The 26,283-nt window shown below is 41.5% G+C and overlaps 1 protein-coding gene across 12 annotated transcripts in view; it reads right to left on the reverse strand.

The window, feature by feature from the left end:
- Positions 1 to 26,283, reverse strand: part of GRIA4 (glutamate ionotropic receptor AMPA type subunit 4) — a 478,284-nt gene that overhangs the window by 126,579 nt on the left and 325,422 nt on the right. For all 12 annotated transcript variants that reach the window (XR_013274705.1, XR_013274706.1, XR_013274704.1 and 9 more), the window contains one exon: positions 11,497 to 11,550. Coding sequence is in view for 9 of the 12 variants with exons in the window: in XM_077484347.1 (XP_077340473.1) it covers positions 11,497 to 11,550 (54 nt within the window). In the remaining 3 variants the exon portion in view is untranslated. The remainder of the gene's footprint in view (positions 1 to 11,496; positions 11,551 to 26,283) is intronic.

The following is a 26,283-nucleotide window of genomic DNA, read 5'->3' on the forward strand; positions in this document are numbered from 1 at the left end:
GTGCTCAAGTGGTGCTGTGTGTGTGTGTCTAAGGATGCACACAGCATGGCTTTGGAGCAAGCATGCACGGGTGCCCCTTTAGCAGCCAGCTTGCTGAGGGTGAAACCACACGAAGGAGGAGTACCTCTAAATTGGAGGTAAGGGACTGCTCTGTGCAATACCATTACACAAAGCAGGTAAGTATAACTTTCTTATCTTAACTAAAAAAAGTTAACCTTTAATATCACTTAGGTAAAAAAAGGTAAAAAAAAACACCCCACTATCCCTCCTGTCCCTAAACACTTACCTAGTTCCTGTCACTGCTCCATCACTGTCTCTGGCTCTAGCACCACAAAGCCATAGGCTCTTGCTGCTCGCAGTCAAACCTCCTATGAGGAGGGAGCTTATCGGCGCTGTGCTTGTCATTGTCACATTGTTGCACACAGCAGGTGAGTATAACCTCTTTTTTAATTACAAAATTATAGACTTTAGTGTCACTTTTTTAATGTTTATTAGTTACATTTTGCTCTTATGCCCTGTACGCACGAGTGGATTTTCCATCGGAAAAAACTTGGTTGGTTTTTCCAACGCAATTCCGCTCAAGCTTGGCTTGCATACACACAGTCACACAAAAGTTCTCTGAACTTTCGACTGCCAAGAACGTGATGACGTGCAACAGTACGATGAGCCGAGAAAATTAAGTTCAATGCTTTAGAGCATACATTAAATTGTTTCCGAGCATGTGTAGGAATTTTGCGTGTCAGAATTTGTACAGACGATTGGAATTTCTGTTCTGAACTTTTTCCGACTGGTCTCAATCTCTCAATCTTTTGCTGGCAGGAATTGCGCCAATAAAAGTCCGATGGAGCATACACACGGTCAGAATTTCCGACCAAAAGCACACATCAGACTTTTTCTGGCTGAATTTACGATCGTGTGTACGGGGCATTAGACACCCTACAAAGGCCCACAAATACCTGTTGAACCTGCCAAGGAAGTCCACCTAATGCAGGAAGAGAGTCACTGAGCACATAAGTATTGCGTGTTTATTATTTAAAAAGAAAATACCCTTTACAATCACTTTAATAAGTTGTTTCAATTTCCACCAAGTGCTCTACCATTTAGGAATTCACAGTAAGATGGAGGATTCTAGATGAAAAATCTTGTAGTGCCTGTACTGCATTGCATCTTCCCCAGTGGGTCCCCTTCCTAATAGTTCTTTTTTCAGGTGCTCATTTTCCAAGAACAAACTATTCAAGGGCAGGAGCAGAGCAAGGCTACAGAATGCCTATTATCACAGATACTTGGCGTTGTGTCATTTCTGGCACTGTAGTTGAAGAGCGGCTCTAGCCACTGTGCGCAATCAATCAGTAATCTGCTAATGCTACACTTAATGTGGTTGTAAAACCTCTCATATACCCAGTAAGGTGAATAGCCTCAGATGATACACATAGATGAAACAAATCCTCCTACATAAGTTTTACTTGTCTATCTACAGTTTCTCTTCTCCACATCTCTTCAAAAGTGCAGAAATGTGATAAATTCCTTCTTCTGTCAGTATCACAGAGGATGGGGTGGAGAGCTGCAGTTACAGTGTGTAAGAGCTGATTGGAGGAAAGGGACACCCCCCCCCCCCCTCCACAGACTGCACAGGAAGGATACAGAGCTGTGTTCTGAATAGACAAGCCATTTACTGAGCTCCTTCCCCCTTCACAAATGTATCTCATGTATAGAGCCGATGACACGGCTCTTTTTTTTTTTTTTACTTTATCTCTTTATTTATTTATTTTCAATTTAAACAAAGCATACATCATTTCCTTACAATTAAAAAAGGAAAGCAGAACAGGGGAAAGAACATAAGTAAAGAAAAAAAAAACAACATAAAACCCTTCTACGCCTTTCTGTCCCCGACATTCACCCCCTCCCCCTCTCACACTCACACCATCTTCCTCATCCTGCTATTTACCTACCTGGTAACCCTTCCACTTTTAGGTATAAATACTTTTATTCATTTTCTCACACCACAACTTCCAAATCTTATCAAATTTTTTAATGCCTCCCTGTCTTATGTATGCTACCCTTTCCTTAAGGATTACCCCATTCATAGTCTGCACCCACTCCCCACTGGTAGGGGGTTCAGAGGACTGCCATTTCTGGGCTATAAGCTTCCTGGCTTGAAAAAGGCATCTTAATTTTGCTAGTTTAGTATCTTTGGGTTCACTACCTCCATCTGTCCATCCCAATACACATCCCAGGGGTTCCATCTCTACTGTCATCTCGAATACCTCAGCTGTTATTTCCACCACCTCCCTCCAGTAGCGGTGTAGTTTGGGACATCTCCAGAACATGTGTATCATATCCCCCTCCATCCTCCCACATCTAGGGCAGGAGGCATCTTGCCTTCGGCCAAACATGAAGAGTTTCTTTGGGGTGTAGTATACCCTATACAGTAAGAATAGATGGGCCAGTTTTTGAGGTGGAGAGAGGGACACCCAAGGTGCCAGCACGAGTATCCTCTCCCATTGGGCTTCCGATATGCTTCCCACATCTATTTCCCATTTCTTTCTATATGATTGTCCTTGTGTTCTTACTCTAGTCCTCTTATTTAGACTTGCATAGATTTTAGATATTAAACCTTTCCCTAGTTTTGCTCGCAAAACTTCCTGGATTACTGGTATCTCACACCACTCTATTGCACTCTCCCCAAACTGTTTCTCCAGGGCATGTCTGACCTGCAGGTATCTAAAAAAAGATTTATTCTGGATTGCATACTGCTCTCTTAGTTCCTGGAATGATTTCAAGGTACCATTCTGTACCATGACGCGGCTCTTTACCCATGTGATCAGCTGTGTCCAATCATGGCCGGTCACATGTAAACAAGGAAGTGCAGTTTATCGGCTCTCCTTGGCTCACACTGCCAGAATGTGTGGCGAGGAGAGCCGATCTACAGATTCTCCTCGCAGGGGAGACCTGTACATGTAACCGGGGCACTGATCATCAGTGCCCTGATTACAGTACAGCCCCAGCAGTGCCCATCAGCGATACCAATCAGTGCTCATCAGTGACACCAATCAGTGTCCATCAGTGACACCAATCAGTGCCCATTAGTGATGCCAGTCAGTGCTGCCTTTCAGTGCCCATTAGTGCCTGCTCATCAGTGCTGCCCATCAGTGCCACTCATCAATGCTGCCCATCAGTGCCACCCATCAGTTCTGCCTATCTGTGCTGCCTATCATTGCCCCCTAGTGCTGCCTATCGGTGCCACCTATCATGCCCATCAGTGCCACCTATCAGGGCCCATCAGTGCTGCATATCAGTGCCACCTATCAGTGCCCATCAGTGTGGCATATTAGTGCCTTCTCATCAGTGCCACCTAATCAGTGACCTTCAGTGCCGCTTCACCAGTGCCCATACGTTCTGCCATATCAGTGCAGCCTATCAGTGCCCATTAGTGCTTCCTCATCAGCGCACATAGGTGAAGGAAAAAAAATACTTATTTACAAAATTGACTGACAGAAACTAAGAATAACTTTTATTTTTTCAAAATTTTCATTCTTTTTTCATTTTTTTGGTAAAAAATAACAAACCCAGCAGTGAAGAAAGCTCTATTTGTGTGAAAATAATTAGAAAAATGTAATTTGGGTACAGTGTTGCATGACCATGCAATTATTGCCCCCAACATGTTTCATCCCGCCCCTGGGGCTTAATAATGGATTCCATGACCTCCATGATTAAGCCCTGAGGGCGGGGCAAAACATGTTGGGGGCAAGTCTTGGATGAATCGAGCTGAAGCTGCGCTTACTTGCTAACCACTCAGGCCAGGAGAGGTGTGCAGCAGCCAGGCTATCTCTTTCTATTTCTGCAGCGTGCTCTGGGTCAGGACAAACTTTTCCCTAGCCTGCACCCTCACTAGTCAGCGGCATCCAAGTCATCAAACCTTGTTAGCCTGAGCGGGGGCCACTAAGCATTTATTTGCAATATGTGTTGGCAAACCTTGAAAGCCATTTACTCCCATGAACACTGTTAACAGAACCACATGTGACTTTTGTAACACAACATTTGGGGGTGACTGTCTGTTGGTACGCAACTGTAACAATGCCCTTGTCCATCCACTAAGACTTGCAAGTTCTTCTGAAGTCTTAAGAGCTTTCTAGTCCCTTTTCTGGGTCTAACTCTCAATGAAGTATCTTTCAATGAAATCACTTTGGCCACAGCTCTATCCACCAAAGGAGGAGCTCCCTCCTCAGAAAATAGGCATAACATTTCATGTGCTATAATGGTTAGTTGGCTCCTCTTTCCAGGCTGCTACAGATTATCAAGCTCACACTCATGAGTGTCATTTGCTTCTCTTCAGTTCACACTAAACTCTAAATTAAGAACGAGAATAACTTGGTTCTCACACTTTAAAACTGTTAAAAACATTTAACTTGATATAACTTTGTCATCAACTCTTTACTATTTAACAGGCAAGCAGACAGCTTCAAGGAAGCTTCACAATTAGCTTCAAATCATACAGAGATATACAGGGGAGCCCCCAGCACTCAATAGACAGGCCCACATCAAAAGCTAACAAGGGGCTGACACAAGCAGCTTAGCCACAACAATGTTCCAATGTCACTGGTACACCAAGGATGAGGGGAAATCTCATATATACCCAGTGGAGTTTTCATCCTTCTGCCATTCATTCCAAAATAATGAATTTAGAGTGATGGTGCTCTTTTAAAAACAGACATGTCTAAATGGCAGAAAAAGTATCTTCATTTATTACATCTAGATAAAGCAAAGACAATTATATTTTACTTGAAAACACTGGATCTGCAATTCTAATTATTCTACATATTTTCCTCTCCACATAATTAGTCTCAGATTCTGAAATAAAGCAATCAAGGTCTCAACAAAAAATGAAACACTCTAAAAATAACCGGACCTATTATTCTGACAGATCAGCTTTATCTTTTTCTGCATTTTGTAAATCGCACTTCACACTTATTTAGAAAAGTGAGCATTTGGAATGCAAAGAATTGCACAGGGGATGGATCATTTTTATTAGCAATAGCCTACCACACTAGCATAAAGCCGAATTCTGACTGCCGTTGTCTGTTTTATTAAACTGCTGCCTGACTGAAGGTCAAAAGTGAGATAGAGAGGGTAAATGTTTTTAAGAGACTGTTATCATAAAATAAATACTCGCTGAGATTAATCATGTCATCGTTTTATAAACCTAGCAGAAGGAAAGTAGAAAGATGAAAGCAGTCCACAAAAACAAAACTGCCGGTTTAAAGCATTATGCCACTTTCAAAAAATCTAAAATGATTAGAGAAAGAGACACTTGTGGGTCTTCAAGAGGTACAACCTATGTACATTTATTTTGCCTTTGCTTTATTATTATAGACCAACTCCAGGCAATAGTTATCTTTTTGGATACAGATACCGAAATGGTTGCAACCTCTCATGTGTGTCTCTTGAGTAGTGAATGGAAATCTCCCTACTGAAGATAAAGACAGCAAAAAAAAAACCCAAAGGAACTACGTTATGGGGCTTTAATACAGTAAACACAAGAACACAGTCTCGTCTGCTACTTCAAGAGGTAGTACTTTTGCAGGGAGCTTGAAAGGACTATATACAGTCCAACTGTCAAGTATATTTTCTGCCGGCTGTGCTCTGCTAATCTTGTCAACAACCCAAAGCACCAAATGAACGAGAGTGAGACCACCACCAATGTATTCCAATGGGCTCAGCAGATCCGTTGAAGTCAGAATTACTAAGAGGTTGGGAAACCAGTTTCAGTTCACTCCACAGGTGATATTCTCTTTTCTTTAATGGCTTTCACATAAACAGAATTCCCACAGTAGGATGAAGAAAATGAAAATAAAATGAATGAATAGTTCAAATGACATATTTCTTATTAAAACCATACAAACCAAAAGTTTGAATTGCTCACAGCTACTCCAAAGGTATGGTGACAGAGTTCTAAGCTCCACTGTTTTTAACATAAAGATACTATATGAACCTTCCAGTCTTTTTATGGTCCATGCACACCGGGCTTTAAAAAAAACGCCAGTTCTTTTGACAGAAAAAAAACACTCATGTAGAGCATTTTTGTACATGCGTTTATCGTTTTGTTTCTGCTAGAAGATTCCTCTGAACGCTGATCTTAAATTATGCCTCTAAATGTCCTAATGTGCATGGACATAAAGGATAACATTGAGCTGCTTCTACAGGTAAGAAGCAAAACCTCTTGTAAAAGCCACATTTTTTAAGCCTGGTATGCATGGACCCTTAAAATTGCTCACAACTAGCACCATCTATGGAAGTGATGGCGAAACTTTGGCACTCCAGATGTTTTGAAACTACATTTCCCATGATTCTCAACTACACTGCAGAGTGCATGAGCATCATGGGAAATGTAGTTCCAAAACATCTGGGTTGCCAAGGTTCACCATCACCGATCTATGGTATCAGAGGTCACAGGCTCTAAGCTCCACCAAACATACTTTACCCAAAAGGGCATTATCATCGGAACAATGCCGTTTTAGCTAGTGTTGGGCAGAGCTTAGAGTCTGTGATGTCAGATGCCATACCTGGTGCTAAAAGTGAGCTATTTTAATTGGATTTTTTGGGGGTTTTAATATAAAGATGTTATTTGCACTATTCAGTTATTTTTAAAATCCTACTGTGGGAATTCTGTTCATGTGGATGCCACTAAAGAACAAATGATATCACCTAGATTGGCTTACCTGTGGAGGATATTTCTGGAGATCTGAAATATTTGTTTCACAAGTGCTTTTTGACCTGTTGGTAATTCTGAGATAATGGATCGGTGAGTGCATTGTAATCTTTTGGTGGTGCTCTCACTCCTTGCTCATTACAGTAATAGATGATTTAGCACCTTAATTGGGATAGAAAAAAGGGAATAAGCCCTAAAAGCAGCTCAAAAAAAAAAAAAAAACGAAAGAAAAACCCTCCAAAAAGCACAGGCTATGGAGTCCATAAAGATCCTTTAAAAACTTGCATTGATTATTTTTTTTTTTTATCAACAAACACCACCTAAACTGGGATAAACGGACTCCCTACAAGAGTCCACTCTAATACAATAATATATATGAATAATGTATGAAGTAATCTTCTTATGAGAGTCAAACTTAGCTTACACGTAAAGACATAGAGTATATAGAAGAATGGCTTGAAACAAAGTTATCTTTAAGCTTCCCCACCACTTATCCAGGAAAACAGAGAGATAGAAAAAGGGAATTTACTCATAATAATGGGTAATATCCCATTCAAAATTGAAGCCCTTGGGGATGCAGGTGTCCAACTTACAAATCTGATATGCCTTTCTTCTCCCTTTTCAGACATAGGGATTAATAAAAATACTAACTTGGCCAGACATTTCAATCAGTTTCATGATCACAACACAAAATCACTAAGGGTTCAAAATGTTGAATACATTGATCATCCCATTCATGGTGGGGATCATTTCTCCATCTTTTGCAGAAGGGAGGTACTGTATATTTGGTTTAAAAGTTGGATATCCGCACCCCGAAAGGCTTTTTTTGGATGTTTTGCATGTCTTTCTGCCAAAAAAACTCCACTGTCCAGACTTGAATTCCACTTTAAAACTAGTTTTTAAGCTGTCAAATTATGAAAGTACCTAACGTCATTTTTCCCCCCTCTGTTTTAAATGGATTGAGGAGGAATCAAAACGCCTGCCAGAATGCAGCTGTCTTTGTCCCCGCTATGGAGATTCATTCTCTCTATTCGTCTTTGTAGCTGTTTTTACTGGGGCTGAAATTGAGGGAAAATCCAAAATTTTACATTTCACCAGAACTTGAATAGGGGGAAAATCTTCCAATGAGGACACCTGATTCATTGACAACTGTTTAAGAAGGCATTGACCTTGCAATAGGCCAAACAGCTATAGGGAGTTATGGGATTTACTTGTTACAGTACTCTGACATAATTGTTCTCACCCTGAACTGTTTAAACTTTAATATGCTGTCATGTGGCAGGCCTATGGTGTTACGTAAGATTTTTGATAGGGGTAACATCTTGTTGTTTCCTACCTTGCAAGATCTTCCCCAGCAGATGTACTTTAATTACTTGCAATTGCAGCATGGTGTTGGGTCCCAACACTTTACGGATCATTTTTGTTTTTTCCCCACCCCGTTATTTGCCATGATGCCACAGGCTACTGCCTTAAAGGGCTTTATTTCTAGCTGCTATTCGCAGCTCCTCACAATGTATTTGGAGGAGTACCATTGTAGGGCATGAGTTCAGTGGGTGTCAGATGTGGGGAAGTTGATGGGTGACCAGTTTGAGATAGCTCTGGAAGCGGTTTGCTTCAGTTCGTTAAATGCAGCTCAGCGACTTTCTCAGCTATATATACTGCTCAGGGTTCACTGCACACCACTTAAATTGCATAAAATGGGCTCGTTGGTAGATCGGATATGTCCTAAATGTAGTAGAGATCAAAGAGATTTGGTCCACATAATTGCAACATGTGCTTGGCATTGTGCCTGACGCCTTTGTTAAAGAGGCGGCCTCTAGAGTCCTGTTCCAGGCATTGAAATACACTGGAAAAGCACTTCCCCTCCATCCCTGCAGTAGTGGGTTACCCGCATAGTTACCACTCTTCGGTATTAGAAGATTATTTACTAACACAGGGGCTGTCCGACCAAATTTGACAGAGTCTGGGATGGATGGCTGGCGATGCCAGGACTGGCACTGGTAGATTTGGTTATAGACAGGTTGCTGGATTAATGGTTGTTATTAATATGTCTTCTTTTCTTTGGGTATTAAGAACCCAGTGTATTATGGTCTCCATAATTTCTGTTTTATTGAGTGGATTTCTTAAGATGGGACCATTTCTTGCTAGGCATTTCTCAGCTGGGATGTGCATATACCTAATATTTGTATTGCTGACACAATGTACAGTATGTCCCTCTTGGGACACTTTGATCTATATTTTCGTTGTGACGCAAATATTCTGAAATTTGTTAAAAGAGAAGTATTGGAATTTTCTTTTTGAGTATCATATTTACCTAGGTGGATGCAGCATCAGTCCCATACTGTATCTGTCCCCAGCCGGCTCTAACACTGAGAACTGAGCGATCAAATGCCACCAATCACTCGGTTCTCACACCTCCGTGATCAGAGAGCTGATGACTGTCACTGGAGCGATGGGCTGTGGAGGGGGCGGGAGCAGCCGTCTCAGCGGCTTGCTGAGAGGCTGAGCCGGGTGCTGGTCCAGGCATGTGGGTGGTTCCCGACCATATGGTCACGATCCTTCCCGAGCCTGGACCAGCTCTGTGACATCAGTCGACAGCGGGCCTCAGCCCGCTGTCTGCTAAAAACGGATCACAGGAGTGCAGAACAAACTGCCCTCCTGTGATCCACAGGAGAAGTAAAGCAGAATGAGCTTTGGGTGTACTTTTCCTTTAAAGTTTGTTCAATAAACTTTCTAATTAAAATTCTCTTAATTAAAAAAAAAAAAAGACATTGGCCTCACTTTGAGAGCTTTTCTCTAACTTCCCACAAGACAGAAAGTGATGGCAAATCCTCCAACAGGACACAGATTGCAAAAATGAAATCATACAATAGGTTTTAACTGTTCCTTACTCTACCCAGAATAACAACAACCCAGAATTAAAATTCCATAAGAGAGCCTAACTGGTAAAAATTAAGACCAAACTGCCTCTTCTCCTATCAGCAGAAGTTGGCCGCTTATTTGTTTATCGCTGCAAAGTGTACAATAGCAAGGGCCTGGAAGAAGCCGGCTGTCTCATTTGTGGAGGTGAAGAGCATCTTAACGACTCTCATGATTAATGAGAAGATGTCTAGTATTCTTCATGACTCCCCCGCCAAGTTCCTCAAGGTTTGGGGCCCGTGGTGGTCCTACGCTCTTCCCACTTTGCATCCGACCAGCCTAGGCCTCGCTAACTGACCCCCTCTACCATCCCAACCTGGGGGTATCCTTTTGCTTTCCCTACCCAATCTCCCTGCTCCACACCCCCTTTCTTTCTCCGTCTTTTCTTCTCCTCCCTTGTGTCCCCCCTTCACCACCTAGCTCCCCCCCTTTTTAATTTTTCTCTCTTTTTCTCGCTTATTTGTCTTTCTCATTGGTCTTTTTTTTGTGTTTTCTCATTTTTGTTCTTTGTATGACCTCGATTTTAGTTTTGTTTTCCAAACTTTGGTGGACTACTCCACATCTTAACCTCTGAGTATTTAAGTTCAGTTACCATATACTGACCCCTGGCCTTGGCCATTGATGTTTGACAATTCCCACTATCAAATATGCAGCTAATGTGCACTATTAAGCTGTGTCATGTCGTGCTTATTGTTTACATCCCCTGCGTGGGATTCTTACAGTTGTTCACATCTCTCAAAAATTTTAATAAAAAGATTGTACGAGAAATAAGATGACCCCAAAAAAAAAAAAATAAGACCAAACCTAAAGGTAATTATTTTTAAAATGACTGATTGCTATAAGGTTATTGTTAGATATCTATTTTTATTTTTTTTATTTTTAGGGCCACAAAAACTCACTGATGGACATAAACAGAGTTATGGCAGGGAGATCTCACTGTTGGAGTATCCAAAATATGTAAGAACCTAGGGACTGACTCAGGTCAACAGACTCCACTGTAATGGATGTGATTAAGGGAATCATGGAATGTCTATTCCAATGTATATATGAGTACATGTTTTATATGCCGGACATAGCTTCAGTTTATCAGTTTATCAGCCTTAAGACATATTCAGATATTTTGAAAACTCACCCTTCCCTAGCTTAGGAACTGGACTGACAGTCAACAGTTAACGAAAAGTTTGCACCTGTTTCTGAGAATACATTCAACATATAACAACATAACACCAATGGTTTAAAAAAGAAGCAAGAACATGACCACTTCCTCATGGACATCCCAGCTAAAGGCCAAAATGTTGTCACATACTTTGTCCTAATGTATTTTTATATTTGTGGTTTGTATGTGCCTTGTTGACGTATCTCTTAATATTTAATGGAATTGTATAAAAATCTTGAAAAGCAGAACTATGAAACATAAGTTTTTTTATTCTGAACTGAGTGTCAGCTTAATCACTTCAAAGCGTGCATGCTTTTATATTCAATCTGATCAGGGGTAGATCTAATAATATTGGACTTTTTGTTCTGAATCCAAAAGCAAAAATATCACTTTTGGGTAAACTGACTAATTAATATAGCATGCTAAACTCTGAATCTGCACCCCGTATTTACTGAAAATAAAAATAACATAACATACTTCAGCAGGTGTTAGTTTTTCGGAGATAAGTAGGCCTTTAACATGGAATTGCTGCACACTATTTGAATGTAAAATGATGTATAATGGAGATGATAAATGCTCTTTTGATTAGAATTTAATGAGATGCATGATGAGTGAAGACCAAATGAATGTGCTACTTTTATTTTCCACTGATTTTACCCCATTGCTGCAATAGGAAAATGCAAATAAGTAAAAATTAATGAGAACAAATACTTACCAGGTTTGCAATAATGTAATGATAGCCTTTTACGTGTTTTCCAACACTCACAATCTGCACAAAAAAAGGAGACAAAATATAATTAAACAATTAAAAACATAATAGTAATTGTCACAATCAATATACTTTACAAATATTTACAAAAAGTACAATCCCAATATTTACCACAATGATACATGTATGCTTAGTATGCATTTCATGTTATATATGTTTGGTTGTATTTCACTTCATTTTGCAGTGTACAAATAATGTTGAAAAGACATAAGAACATATCAAAAGAAGTTAAAAGGAGGAGTCTAGTTAGAAAACTCCCTTCTATAAAAACATTATATAAATCAAGCTTCTACTTGAAGATCTCACAGTGGCAAAAACCACCAATTCATAAATAGAACAACTAGAGAATTGCAGGATTTAATTTATCTGTAATTACTAGCAAGTCAAGTCACAAGCTGACTTTGGTTATTTGTTGTAATAAAATGTCCACGCCAAAACTCCAACTTACACCAACTGCCAATACATGTAGCAATGTGATAGCATGATCAGTCCCATATTTTTGTAGAAATAACAAAGCAATGTAATACATAGGGGTGATTTTGCTAGTACAGATGCACTCTGCTAGGGAATTTTCTCCAGAGCTTAAATGGGGAGAAGCTTTGCTGATTTCCATCCTTTAAATCATGTGCAAGCAAATTTTTTTTATTTTTTTAAAATCCTTGTGTGTGATTGGGTAGTCTTTGCAAAGTGAGACTTCTTTTTATTTATTCAGCTCTGGAGCAGTGCACAGTCTCTTTGCCTTAAATCCACCCTATAGGATGGTGGTTCTGACTGACCACAAGTAGATGGGATTAAAATTGTCTTAATGCTCAATAATAGCATGCAATGCCAAGCTGCGTTTTCCAAAGCGAGCAAAGTTCTTTCTTGTATTAAGAGAGGTATGGACTCCAGAGAGAGAGATATAATTTTGCCCCTGTACAAATCATTAGTAAGACCTCATCTGGAATATGCTGTTCAGTTTTGGGCACCAGTTCTCAAAAAGGATATCAGGGAACTAGAGAAAGTGCTGAGAAGGGCAACCAAAGATATGAGGCATGGAGGAGCTCAGCTATGAGGAAAGATTAGAGGAACTGATTTTATTCTCACTTGAGAAGATGAGATTAAGGAGGGATATGATTACCATGTATAAATATATAAGGGGTACATATAGTGAACTGGGTTATTCACTTTACGGTCAACACTGAGGACAAGGGGGCACTCTTTACATCTAGAGGAAAAGAGATTTCATCTCTAAATACAGAAAGGTTTCTACACCGTAAGCACTGTGAAAAGGTGGAATAGAGTGCCTCCAGAGGTGGTTCTGGCCAGCTTAGTAGATTGCTTTAAGAAAGGTCTGGATTCCTAAATATACATACTATAACTGGGTACTAACATTTAGAGGTAAAGCTGATCCAGGGAAAACCTGATTGCCTCTCTGGGATCAGGAATGATTTTTTCCCCCTGCTGTAGCAAATTGGACCATGCTTTTCTGCAGTCGTTTGCCTTCCTCTGGATCAACTGTGGGTATAGGATTGGGTATATGGGATTGTATGATATTTTTTATACATTTATTTTTTATGGTTGAACTGGATGGACTTGTGTCTTTTTTAAATACTGACTAACTATGTAACTATGTAACCTTGGTGGAAAAAATCCATTCGTTTTTACAAGATTTTCCCTTTTGATTCCATTTTAGTTGCATCTTTCAATAAATTGTATTGAAGCTGTCAATTTATTGCCCACTTTTGACTTTACAATTACTTGAATTTTGGTGGTCATTTAAAACTCTTGGGTGGTAGATTGCTTAACTGCAAGTGATTACTTGCAGTTGTATTTGTTATTCCTAGGTGGTTAAAATTTAATGAAAATTGCTGCCTGTATAGCCAGCTTAACATAGAACATATAAATAACAAGAATCCAGATTAAAATCAATGTGATGACCATGTAAAAGAGGACAGAGGCACAAAACTTCTTTAGAGAAATCTCCCTAATAGAGCCTCCAAGATGGGTAAAAAAAGAAAGAGGCAAATTAAAGTGAAATTCCAGTTTTGTTTTAGAAAATAAAAAAATCTATTCTCGGTGTACTTTGCAATAATTTTATGAAACTATGCTGCAGATCAACACCTACTTTTTTGGTGTGAAATATTGATGCAGGCTTTGCTAGTGTCCTTTCTCAAACTAGCTACATTAAAGAATTTGCCCCCACACTTGTATTTTAAAAATTGTTTTAACCTTCTTAGCGGTAATCCTGAGTGTGGCTCGGGGTGAATTTTCCATACAAAGAGCGGTAACCCCGAGCCACACTCAGGGCTGTATCGCAGTATCCAGGGAACGTTATTTACCTTGTCGCCCCCCCCCCCCCGGTGTGCGGCAGCTGTGTCTTTTGCCCGATTCTCTGTATACCAGGCTCCGTTCCCTGCAAGCAGCACAATGCAGGTGGACGGCACAGTGGTGTAGTGGTTAGCACTCTCACTTAGCAGTAAGAAGGGTCGCTGGTTCGAATCCCAACCACGACACTACCTGCCTGGAGTTTGCATGTTCTCCCTGTGCCTGCGTGGGTTTCCTCCAGGTACTCCAGTTTCCTCCCACACTCCAAAGACATGCAGGTAGGTTAATTGACTTCTGTCCAAAATTGACCCTAGTATATGAATGGGGACCTTGGATTGTGGGCTCCTTGAGGGTAGGGACTGATATGAGTGTGCAATGTACAGGGATAGGGATAATTGTAGACACTAACTCAGGTTGAACTGGATGGACTGGTGTCTTTATTCAACCTTACTAACTATGAAACTATGGAACCTGGCAAGAAATTCAAAAAGTGCAAAAAACAGAATACATACAGTACATTATAATCTTACAGATTACATTACTGTATCAAATCATTTTACATCCCCTTTGTCCCTAATGCTTTGTCCAATGCCTTGCATGCAGCTTTATATTAGATATACTGTTCTTTCTGCCTGGAAACTGGACAATGTCCATGACAACTAAAAAGTGTCCCTTTACATCAAAAGCGGTTTTAGACCAGCTAGAAAGCAGCGATAGTGAATTAGAACACCAATTCAGAATTTGGTTTATTTTTTACTTTTTTCATATTATTGGGGAAATCATTTGTATTAGTGCTGCACCCTACACTTTTATCATCACGTATTTGAGTTTTGTATTATAGACTTTGGTGCTGGCAGCTTTACCACTATTTCTAGTTTATTATATATATTTCATTCATTTCTAGCGCAGCATTGACCTATGGGTTCTCTTTACTATTTTAGTGAATTAGAACACTTGCAGAATTGAGTGATAGTGATTTGTGGGGAAATTTTGAACGTGGCGACAGCGACAATTCTGCAACTGAGCACATTTCAGTGTTTTTGAGTTGATTACATTATTGAATAAATGTTATTATTATATTATTATAATTGATAATTATTTATATTTATTTATTATATTATAATTTATGATTTTGTGTTTCAAACTTTATCATACCTGGCATGTCTACTAGACTCTTGTTTGGACAGATTTAAGTAAGTTATTCATAAGAATTACAGGCCTACAATATAAAACACCAAATTTTCATGCAAAACATTGTACCGCTTTCAGCATAAAAAATCTGACATAATCATTCCGCCAGGGAGATTAATATACATCTGGTTTCTGGAGGATCACATAATTTCCTCAGGTCATCTTCCTCTTTCTCCTTGCATTTGGGCAGTCTTCAATACTGCAGAAAGGGGATCTGAGGCCATAACGTCAGCACTACTCCCTGCAGTGAATTGTGAACCCATGCTGACATAATGATGTGCCCCCCCGGGGGTGCACCCATGAAAACCTGAGATCACAGAAGTAGGCTGAATGACATTTAACCATGAGAAAGGACCAATGGCCAGAAGCAGAGCAGAGTTTTTGCAGAGGACAGCACTAGAGACAACCCCTGGAAATCATAAAGAGTGTCACAGACTTTCTTTAGAATTCTGTTGTGCTTCCACGTGACAAATGTTGTTCTGTCATCACTTTCAATTAGAAGCAAAGTGGATTTTATGGGTGACTTGTCTCAGAAATCTCCACCAAGTCTACCTCCCTCGTGATTGACGGGGGTTGGCAGTTGGCGGATTCCATGGTCGCTATTTAGCCCAGCAGCAGCTATAGAATCCGCCCACTGCCAACCGCTGTCAATCACAAGGGAGGCAAACCTGATGGGGAACTAGTCTCTCAAACTTCTCCATCAGGCTCTGCCCAACTGTCCAAGTTCAGCCCAATGTCACTGGTTGCTAACATACTGTTGGCCTGCATCCTAGCAACTACTGACCACAACCAGCAATGGGAGGGGTGTGAGTGTGGTGGGGAGGGGTACATAGACAACGCCTTTGACTTTTCTCTCTATGGCAACTTTGAGTTGGTCTTATTTACCTTGTTCTACACTGATGGCAATTTATTATGAATTTGTTGCAGCCATAGCTATACTGTGCTGTGAAAATCAAGCAAATAAGAGCTATCTGAATCTGCTGCATATGTCGGAAAAATGTTAATGAAACTATTTCAAGATTTTCGTGAATTAGGCACAGGACTTGCTATTGCCAGAACAATTTCACAAAAGCTTTACTGAAGTACCCAAATGTAAGTATTGTTGTGAAAGTTTATTTTTTAACTTTTTAAAAGCCTGGATAATTTATTTAACAAAAAATAGATATATACTTTAACTATAATAAAATGATTAGGCACAGTATTACAAGAAACACTGCAGCATCCTATTATAAGTGCAAAAGAGATACAAAGTATCTCACCGAAGACGAGATTCTGATTGCAAAGGATACCTGCCGTTTGACTTTCTTTAAAAATTTCTGACAAAAACAAGGAGCCAATCAAAACTGAAAAGTTTCAGAGGTAGCCTTTAACTACATACTAAATGCCAAAACGTATTTCTGACAATGTTTCTCTGTGTAATTAAAGTATAAAGTAAAGTAAATTTCGTAATTAAAACATCATATTTCTGACATGTTAAACTAATTACAAGCTGACTTTTATACTTTTTAAATCTGCGCCTTTTATTAAATTATCTAGGGATCCTGCCATAGGGGGTCCTTGTTCACACACTTTCTTTTGTTTGATGATCTGATGCCAAAGCTGCCATTCCCGGCCATCACTATTAAAGTGGAAGTAAACTCCCCTATCGTTTTCAGCCAAGGAAGCTACCATCTTTGCCAACTGCTATGGTGCTGCACATGTGATTCGGTATGACACCAGCCATTGGATGGTTTGATAGTTTGGCTGAGAGCACAGCCAATGTGCAGTTAGCATTCCCGGCATGCCTTTTTTTAACTGTTTAAATCCATGGGTTTACTTCCACTTTAAGCCTGAAGTGACCCCTAGACTGAAAGGCTGGGGGTCCATTTGATCCGGTGAGGGGGTGTTGTGGCACGCCTGGAAAATTTTGGCGCACTTTGCACCTTTGGGTTCGAGCACGTCAGTCACTTTATTTGGACTTTCATGTTTATTATCAATGTATTTTTGCAATTTCGGCTACGCTGTGTTTGCTAATGCTGTGTTGTATTTATTTGTATCTGTTCAAGTGATTAGCACCTTGTGTATAGCAGTTGCACTTGTCACTTTATTTTTCCATTTTATGTTATTGTGTACACCAGTAGCGCGAGTATATAATATATTTTAATAACTCTTTGTCCCTGTTTGCTAAATGTTGTACTGCATTGTCACCCTGACTTGAGAAGACCTCCAATGGCCATACTGGCAAACATTACAAAGGCATAATTGACTGTTTTGACCAATTGGAAACCTGCCCTGAAAAATGATGTGCAGCTATCGATGGAGTGCACAAAGACAGGAAGTAGCTGCAATAGGCCAGGGAAGATCAGCAGTGCTAATATTAAAAAATATAAAAACAAGCTTTGGTTATTTCCAATACATGGTGCTTTAACAAAATAGATCTAATTTACTTAGGGTTTATATCTACTTTAATCAGCATAACAGGCTTGTGGTTTGGGGGTATCCAGCTGATGTGCGGGATTAACATGGCATAGATCCTACGCCTACAGGCTCTGTAAATTGGGCCCTGATCAGCCCCAGTAAAATCTCTGAAACTTCTAAAGCATCACACAAACACTGAACATCACATTATTTACTAGTATTTCTTATGTATTAACCAAAGCCCCATAAAATCACCAAAGATACATTTTTATCATTAAGACAAAATATTGATTTCTCTCAGAAACGTTCAAAGTTGGTCCCATTTTCAAGCCCATGCTGCAGGTATAATGAATATGTTCTGCTTTTCGAATTCAAATCAAAATCTTCTGCAGCACAAGCCTGCTATTTTATGCCTGAAGTTGCATACTGTGAAGGTTGATTAATTCATACTATCTACATGCTGAGCGGCATCTATTTCTAAGAACAGACAAAGCGCAGACACCCTGGGATTAATTCATTTGTGCGGGATCAATCAGCAAAGAAAAATAATGAAAGCAAAGTTTTCTTGTGTCTTTGCAAACATATATTTACATAGCATTAGATGGATGATGCAGACCTTTTAAAATGCTTATCAATTAAATTGAAACGGGCATTTTCTACAAAATATGAGGATGTTAGAAGCTGAAGAATAGTACTAGGATCATATATATAAATACTAGAAATAAATATTCTGCAATGCTACACTCTACAGTTTTGCTTGCTCAGTTTTGGTAATATTTTTGGCTTTCTGTATCAGCAGGCGTTGGTCACCTAAGGGAACTCATTTCTATTTATTTATTTATGTTCATAACTGTTTAGTTTACTAATTTTAAGTAACAACATTCCTATTTGATCAGCATCCTTAACTGTGCTGCTGACACTGTAAATGCATCAGAATCAGGAGGGGCTCAACCATTAGAAATGTTTATTAAAAGTATTCAGTTGGATGTTTATAGTGAAGCTTCAGCAATTGCCATATTTATGTCACAACCAAATGTGATATAACTTTCCTCAATACCATCTCTCCCTGAATTCCAACTATGACATCTCCTTCTCCCGTCACTCCCAGCTTTGACATCTTCTTCCCCATGACATCTCCTTCCTCCTATACTCTCTCTACTGTGATCTTTCTCCACTCGCCAGTGCTTATGACATCTTTCTCCTCTCGCTCTCATCTTGGACATCTTATTCACTATGACATCTCCTTCTCCCCTTACTACCAGCTGTAAGATAACCTTCTATCCTCAATACCAGCAATGCCATCTCCATCTCTCCTCAATTCCAGCTATGGCATTGCCTTCTCCTTTTGCTCCCTACTATGACATCTCCTTCCTCCCTCATTCCCAACTTTTACATCTCCTTTTCAACTTGTTCTTACCTATTACATCTTTTTCTCCCCTTCCTCCCACCTGAGAAGACATCTCCTTCCCTTACTCACCACTATGATCTCTCTTTCTCCACTCACCCCACCTATGACATCTCTTTCTCCTCTCACTTTAGCCATGGACATCTTCTTCTCTTCTCATTCTCCAGTATGACATCTAACCTTCCTCACCAAATACCACATTTGAACTTCTCATTCTCTCCTCAATTACAGCTATGACATCTCTTCTCCTCTTCCTCTTTGCTATGACATCACATTCTCCCCTCATTCCAAGCTTTGATATTTCCTTCTCTCCATAACATCTCCCTTTTCCCCTTACTCTCCGCTATGACCCCTCTTTCTCCACTCACCATCTCCTATGACATCTCTTCCTCCTTTCAGTCTTGCCTTGGACATCTTCACTCACTCTCCTCTATGACATCTTCTTATTCACTCACTACCAACTGTGACATAACCTTCCTCCTTCAATACCAGCTAGGACTTATTCATCTCTCCTTAACCACTTCCCGACCGGCGCACGCCGATGTACGTCGGCAGAATGGCACGGCAGGCATATTGGCATTCAGGTACGTCCAATTTTAAATGCCGCCCTGCCATCGCGAGCGCGCCAACAACGGCACGCTCGCGTGCCGGTCAGGACCCCCGTGAGTCCGGTTGCGGGTCCCGTGGACTCGATCGCCGCAGGCATACCCGCGATCATCTTACGGGGCAGCTGAACGAGGAGATACCGTTGTAAACAGCATCTCCCCGTTCTGCCTAGCAACAAGTGATGCTGATCACTGCTCCATGTGATTGGAGCAGAGATCAGTGTTCACTACAACAAAGCCCAGCCCCCCACAGTTAGTAACACGCCCCTAGGAACACTTAACCCATACACTGCCACCCCCTGGATAACAGATTAGGGAGAGATAAAAGAAACCAGGAGAGGTGACAGGATAAACTGTGCTGCCAGGAAAACACTAAAAAAGTTGCACTTACAAGGATAGTGGGGGTTATTTACTAAAACTGCATGGCACAAAATCTGGTGCAACTCTGCATAGAAACTAATCAACTTCCCGGTTTTATTGTTAAAGCTTAAAGTGATTGTAAAAGAAAAAAATGTATTACAAAAATAACAAACATGTTATATTTATCTGCTCTGTACAGTGATTTTGCACAGAGCAACCCCGATCCTCCTCTTCTCGGGTTCCCTGTCATCTAACCGGGCCCCTCCCCCTTGTCAGGTGCCCCCATAGCAAGGTGCTTGCTGTGGAGGCACTCGTGCTTGCTCACTCTCGAGCCAGCTCTCTGTGTCCATAAGACACAGACAGCGGATGGGGTACTCAAGAAAAGCAGGATATGGGGAGTGGCCGGATGTGCAAGGGGCGGAGGGCGTGTGTGGAGATGTGAGTGAGGCGCTGATGAGCTCTCTCCCCGTGTCTCCGATGCTCCGCAATTAGCGGCTGGGAAGATGCAACAGCTGAGCGACTGAAAAGAGTGGAGTGAGGCGGGAGGCGGGTAAGGAGACAGAGAGGAAACAGCGAGGAGACAGCGGAGATTTTGGAACCCGGCGAGGGGAGCCGAGGCTTTCCGAAACCCACCGGAAATTACCGAGCCCCGCCGAAGTACGCCGAACCAACACGGAAGCCATACGAGTGACTCCTGCAGGACGCGCTATGGTCAGGCACTGAGCAACACGTGGAGAGTGGTGAGAGGAATTGCGAAAGGCTTTTTATGAGGAGGAGATCACGAAACCTAAAAAGCCCTGAGGTATGTGAAGGGGGACTGGGTGGACTGGATGGAGGCAGTGGAGCCAGGACAACTAATAGCACTTGCGGTGAAAAGGGATACCTGACTTCTCCATTCCAGACTCCAGACCCAGCTGCTCAGTGGTAAGAAGACTTGCATATGTGCAAACCATAGCGGTGTATTAAGGAAATCTCCCATTCACATATTGAGAGGATAGATATCTCACTATCTCCAAGTACCCCAAGGTGGTCAATAACGGATAACCAGAGAGTACAAGGTCTATGTGAATGTTAGAACTGTTGGGGTTTTTCTTTTTTTGTTTGAAAACGCATAAGTGAGGTATACCCTGTTTGTGAATATATCGGTAAAATGTTACGATTTTAATGAAGGAGAAATGATTGAGCTCGGCTGGATGTATATCTAGTTAAAACAACCCCAGCATACGGGACCCTCCCCCCCCTCCCCTATTATAGTCCCCCCCCCCCTTTTTTTTTTTTTTTCCCTAGCCCTCATCTTGGGTGTTAAAGAAATATTTACCCTATCTTTCCAAGGACTTTCGGACCATAAATATTGGTCTTTGTCTGTTTTTTTTTTTCTTTTTTTTTTTTTGCTTTGTCCAACTCCATTTTGCTCTAACTGGGCTGCCTTACTGATTAAAGCCCCCACCCTAGTGGTGACTCTGGTGGTGGTTTTGGTGGTAACCTTGAATAAAAGATGTTCAGGCGCCGTGGAGAGGAACAGGTGCTAGTGGAGAGCGAAGGGGCACAACATCCTCGCTCCTCAAAAGAAAAGAACTCACAAGTAGCACAAGCAGCTGCCGCAAAATTAGAGCGATATACTCGCACACTAGGCCAGTCCCCAACAAAGGGAGAGCATGTGACATCACTGGGTCAACCTGTACAAGCAAAGCTGCAACAGGGGGGCGCAGTGGATAGAAAGAGCCAAGGTCAACCCTCAGCATTAAACAGTACTGGTGTATCAGGCTCAAAGAGTGCAAATAAACGTCAAGGGGTAACCCATGATGACATGGAAATCACTGCTAAGAGTACTTCTCCTGTCGAGGAGGACCCAACCTTGAGAGAGGTTCTTCAAGCTGTTAACGTATGCAAAACATCATTGGGAGAGCTATGTGGTCAGTTTAAGAGTATGAAGGAGGAGTTGTCAATGTTCAGACAGGACATGCAAAAAGCAGCAGAAAGAACTGCACAGCTAGAAATAAGGATAAGCCAAATGGAAGATGACTTGTACCCAGTGCAGCAAGAAGTTAATAGCATGAGGAAACAACTAGTTACCCAATTTACCAGAATGGATGAAATAGAAAATAGACTCCGCAGAGATAACATAAGGATGTTGGGACTGCCTGAGGGGTGTGAAGGCCCTGATCCGATAAGATTCTTAGAATCATGGTTTATAGAAAAGTTTGGGAGAGAAAAATTCTCAGCTTTTTTTGCAATAGAAAGGGCTCACCGAGTCCCTTTTAAGCCCACACTTACGGGGGGTCGTCCCAGACCAATGATCCTGAAATTTTTTAATTATAATGACAAAGTGGCATTGATGCGTGGGGCAAGGGACTTGGGTAATGTTATGCATAACGGTGTGAAGATATCCTTTTTTCCAGATTACTCCCCAGAATTACAGAGGCGTAGGGCTGAATTTCTAGAGGTCAAACGTACCCTACGGTCCCATGGGATTACGTACGCTCTATTATACCCAGCGCGGCTGCGGATAGCGGCGCTGGGGGGAATACAGTTGTTTGACTCCCCGGGTGATGTAGCCCTATGGCTGGAGGCCAATAAAGAGTCATTGTAGACATACAAGGGGGGTGGGGGAGGGGAGGGGAGGGGTGAGGGGGGGATCGGGGTGTTTTTTCTTTTTTTTTTTTTTTTTTTATGTTTCACTTTTTGGTATTGAGCATTTTTTCTGGAGCACGGGGAGAGAGATGAGAGTGGTTTAAATGAAGTATGAAAGATTGATAGAAGGGGAGATAGGGTTAAAGGTTGTGATAATATTTGCCACTTGTTTATTACCACTTTTGGTTTCTGTATCCTCCTTGGCGGAGGAAGAAGGATATAAGAGTGGGGAAGGGAAGGAGGGTAGGGAGGAGAGTGAGAAGGCCATGAGTACCCCCTTGGGGGATTGCCTAAACAGGTGGAGGGTTGGGGGGGTGGGATGGGAGGGGGTGGTTAGGAATGGGCGGGAGGGGAGTGAGGGAGGATTGGATCAAGTAATTTCTGAGCTAGGGGTATATAAGAAGTTGAGGGTTGAACACTATAGCGCGGTTGCACAAATAATAGCTGATTTAGAAGTTAACACTATAAAGATGATACACTCGTGGGGAATTTGTAATTTAGGAGACTGGGCTCGGAGCACGTATAGTGAATTTCCACTTTTTTGTTTATTTTATTTTTTTCTGTATTTTGAATAATGCAGGACAAAATACTTAACGTGGCCTCCTGGAATATAAGAGGCCTGGGGAGCCCAATTAAACGTGCGACGGTTCTCTCGATGCTGGAGAGGTACGGGATCGGTTTGGCCTGTCTGCAGGAGACACATTTAACAAAATCAACTGCACCTCAACTTAAAAATAGAAGATTTCAAAATCAGTATCACTCCACTTATACATCATACTCGAGAGGAGTGAGTGTGATGGTAGGAACAGGGGTGAGGTTCTCCTGCAGACAGGCCAGTATTGATGAACTCGGCCGTTATGTTTTTTTATACTGTAGTTTGGAGGATAAACCCTATGTCTTAGCAGGGGTCTATGTACCGCCCCCATTTAAGATGGAGGTGGTGTACAAATTTATGGACTTCCTGGTGAATAAGGAGGAGGTTCCAGTTATAATGCTGGGGGACTTTAATGAAGTGCTTGACAGAGGGATTGATAGATTCCCCATTAAACATCATCTGGGACAGTCAGGGTCAACAAGGCTGAGTGACTTCCTGAGGGAAGTGGGATTGTTAGATATGTGGAGAGTGAGGAATGTGAACATTAAGCAGTATTCCTGTTTTTCAAGTTCGCACTCGACACTCTCCAGAATAGATATGGCCCTGGGTAATGAGGAAGCGTTGCAAGATGTAAGGGATATAGAGTATCTGCCTAGAGGGATATCGGACCATTCATTATTGAAAATAGCACTGAGTATAGGGGAAAAAAAAAGAACAACGGTGGGGGGCTGGAGAATTAGCCCATTCTGGCTGGAATTATTGACGGAAGTAGAAGAAATCCCAATAAGAATAAAAGAGTTCTTAGTATATAACCCTTTCATGACTAAGCCTATTTTTGGAATTTGGTGTTTACAAGTTAAAATCCATATTTTTTGCTAGGAAATTACTTGGAACCCCCAAACATTATATATATTTTTTTAGCAGAGGCTCTAGAGAATAAAACGGTGATTGTTGCAATATTTTATGTCACACGGTATTTGCGCAGTGGTGTTTTAAACGCAACTTTTTGGGAAAAGGGACACTTTCATGAATAAAAAAAAAACAAAACAGTAAAATTAGCCCAATTTTTTTGCGAAATGTGAAAGATAATGTTACGCCGAGTAAATAGATACCAAACATGTCACACTTTATAATTGCGCGCACTTGTAGATTGACGACAAAGTACGGTACCTAAAAATCTCAATAGGCGACGCTTTAAAAATTTTTTACGGTTACCAGGTTAGCGTTACAGAGGAGGTCTACTGCTAGAATTATTGCTCTCGCTCTGACGATCGCGGCGATACCTCACATGTGTGACTTGAACACCGTTTACGTACGCGGGCGCGACTTCCGTATGCGTTTTCTTTGCTTTGCGAGCTCGCGGGGACGGCGGGCGCTTTGAAAATTTTTTTTTTATTTTTTTATTTATTTTATTTATTTTTAAATGACTAAATTGTTTAAAAAAAAAAAAAAAAAATTTGATCACTTTTATTGCTGTCACAAGGAATGTAAACATCCCATGTGACAGTAATAGGTGGTGACAGGTACTCTTTATGGAGGGATCGGGGGTCTAAAAGACCCCCCACCCCTCCTTTACACTTCAATGTATTCAGATCGCCGAAAACGGCGATTCTGAATACCGGATATTTTTTTAAAACCGGCGCCATTGGCAGCCGAGTAAACGGGAAGTGACGTCATGACGTCGCTTCCGTGTTTACGATGAGGAGACTGGAACGAAGCCGATTACGGCTTCGTTCCAGTTCCTCCCCAGCAGCCAGAGCCGACGGATGTTTAATCGGTGCTCCCGATCGAGCGGGAGCACCGGTAACAGCGGCGAGAGGCGGCGGGAGGGGGGGACGTCCCCTCCCGCTCCTCCGGCATAACAGCCAAGCGGCTTTTAGCCGCATCGGTTGTTATGCCTGGATAGCCAATCGCCTGCTGTAAAAAACGGTACCGGGATGATGCCTGCAGGTGCGGGCATCATCCCGGTATAACCCCCGGAAGCCGAGTACGCAGATGTGCGTACGCTCGGCGGGAAAGGGTTAATATAGATACGGCCTCAGCTAACATAACATGGGATACATTAAAAGCGTATATCAGAGGCATCCTGATCCATCAGGTAGCTAAAATTAAACAGAAAAATAGGAGTTGGGAGGAAGGGTTTAGGAAGGAAGTGATAGTGGCAGAGGAAAACTATGTTAAAGATCCCACTTATGAAAAGAAAAGGATATGGCTGAATAAACAGCAGGGGTATAGATCATTAATTATTAAAAGGGAAGAAAATAAGCGGCTATTTCAGAAGCAACGTTACTTTGGAGAAGGAGAGAATGTGGGTAGGATGTTGGCTCAGCTAGTAAAAACGAACTCCCCCCCATCTATAATCCCAGCGATTAAGTCCACGAATGGGAAAGTCCTCACAAATGGGAAGGAGATTGTAGAAACATTTAGAGCTTTTTATGAGGACCTATATAAAACCCGAGGTCAGAGAAATAAAGATGATATGGATGCTTTTTTGGAGAAAGTGAAACTCCCAAACCTCACACAAGAGGAGAGGGAGGAGCTGGAAGCCCCTTTAACTTTGAGTGAGATACAGCAGGCGGTGTTAGGCATGGCTAATCAAAAATCCCCAGGGCCAGATGGCCTTCCGGTGGAGCTATATAAAAAATATAGTGAAATCCTACTCCCAGAACTACTTAAGACCTTAATGGGGGCAAAGTTAGAGGGGAGACTACCCGCGTCCATGAGGGAGGCGACCATTATTGTTATACCTAAGGAAGGGAAAGATCACCAAGAGGTAGCCTCGTATAGGCCGATATCACTTTTGTGCTCGGATGCAAAAATTTTAGCTAAGGCTCTGGCAAATAGGTTAAATAGGGTAATTAAGAGGCTTATACATATAGACCAGACAGGCTTCATTGCAGGGCGATCAACCAGTATGAACATAAGAAGGGCTTTCTTAAATATTCAGGCTCCTCCGGTGGGGATGGGATCAAGAGCCATTCTATCCTTGGATATGACAAAGGCCTTTGACAGCTTAGAATGGGAGTATTTGTGGCGTGTCCTGGAGGGATGTGGGTTTGGTCCCACATTCATCGGATGGATTAAAATGATGTATAGTACCCCCACTGCGAGAGTAAGAATAAATAAAGAACAATCTGAATGCATAGAAATGAGTAGAGGGACAAGGCAGGGGTGTCCACTATCCCCAATGCTCTTCGCCGTAGCAATGGAGCCACTGGCGATTGCTATTAGATCAGAACCGG

Source organism: Lithobates pipiens, unplaced genomic scaffold (genome assembly GCF_037356315.1).
Source record: "Lithobates pipiens isolate NorthernLeopardFrog02 unplaced genomic scaffold, aLitPip1_a1.2 Scaffold_16, whole genome shotgun sequence".
Lineage (NCBI taxonomy): Eukaryota > Metazoa > Chordata > Amphibia > Anura > Ranidae > Lithobates > Lithobates pipiens.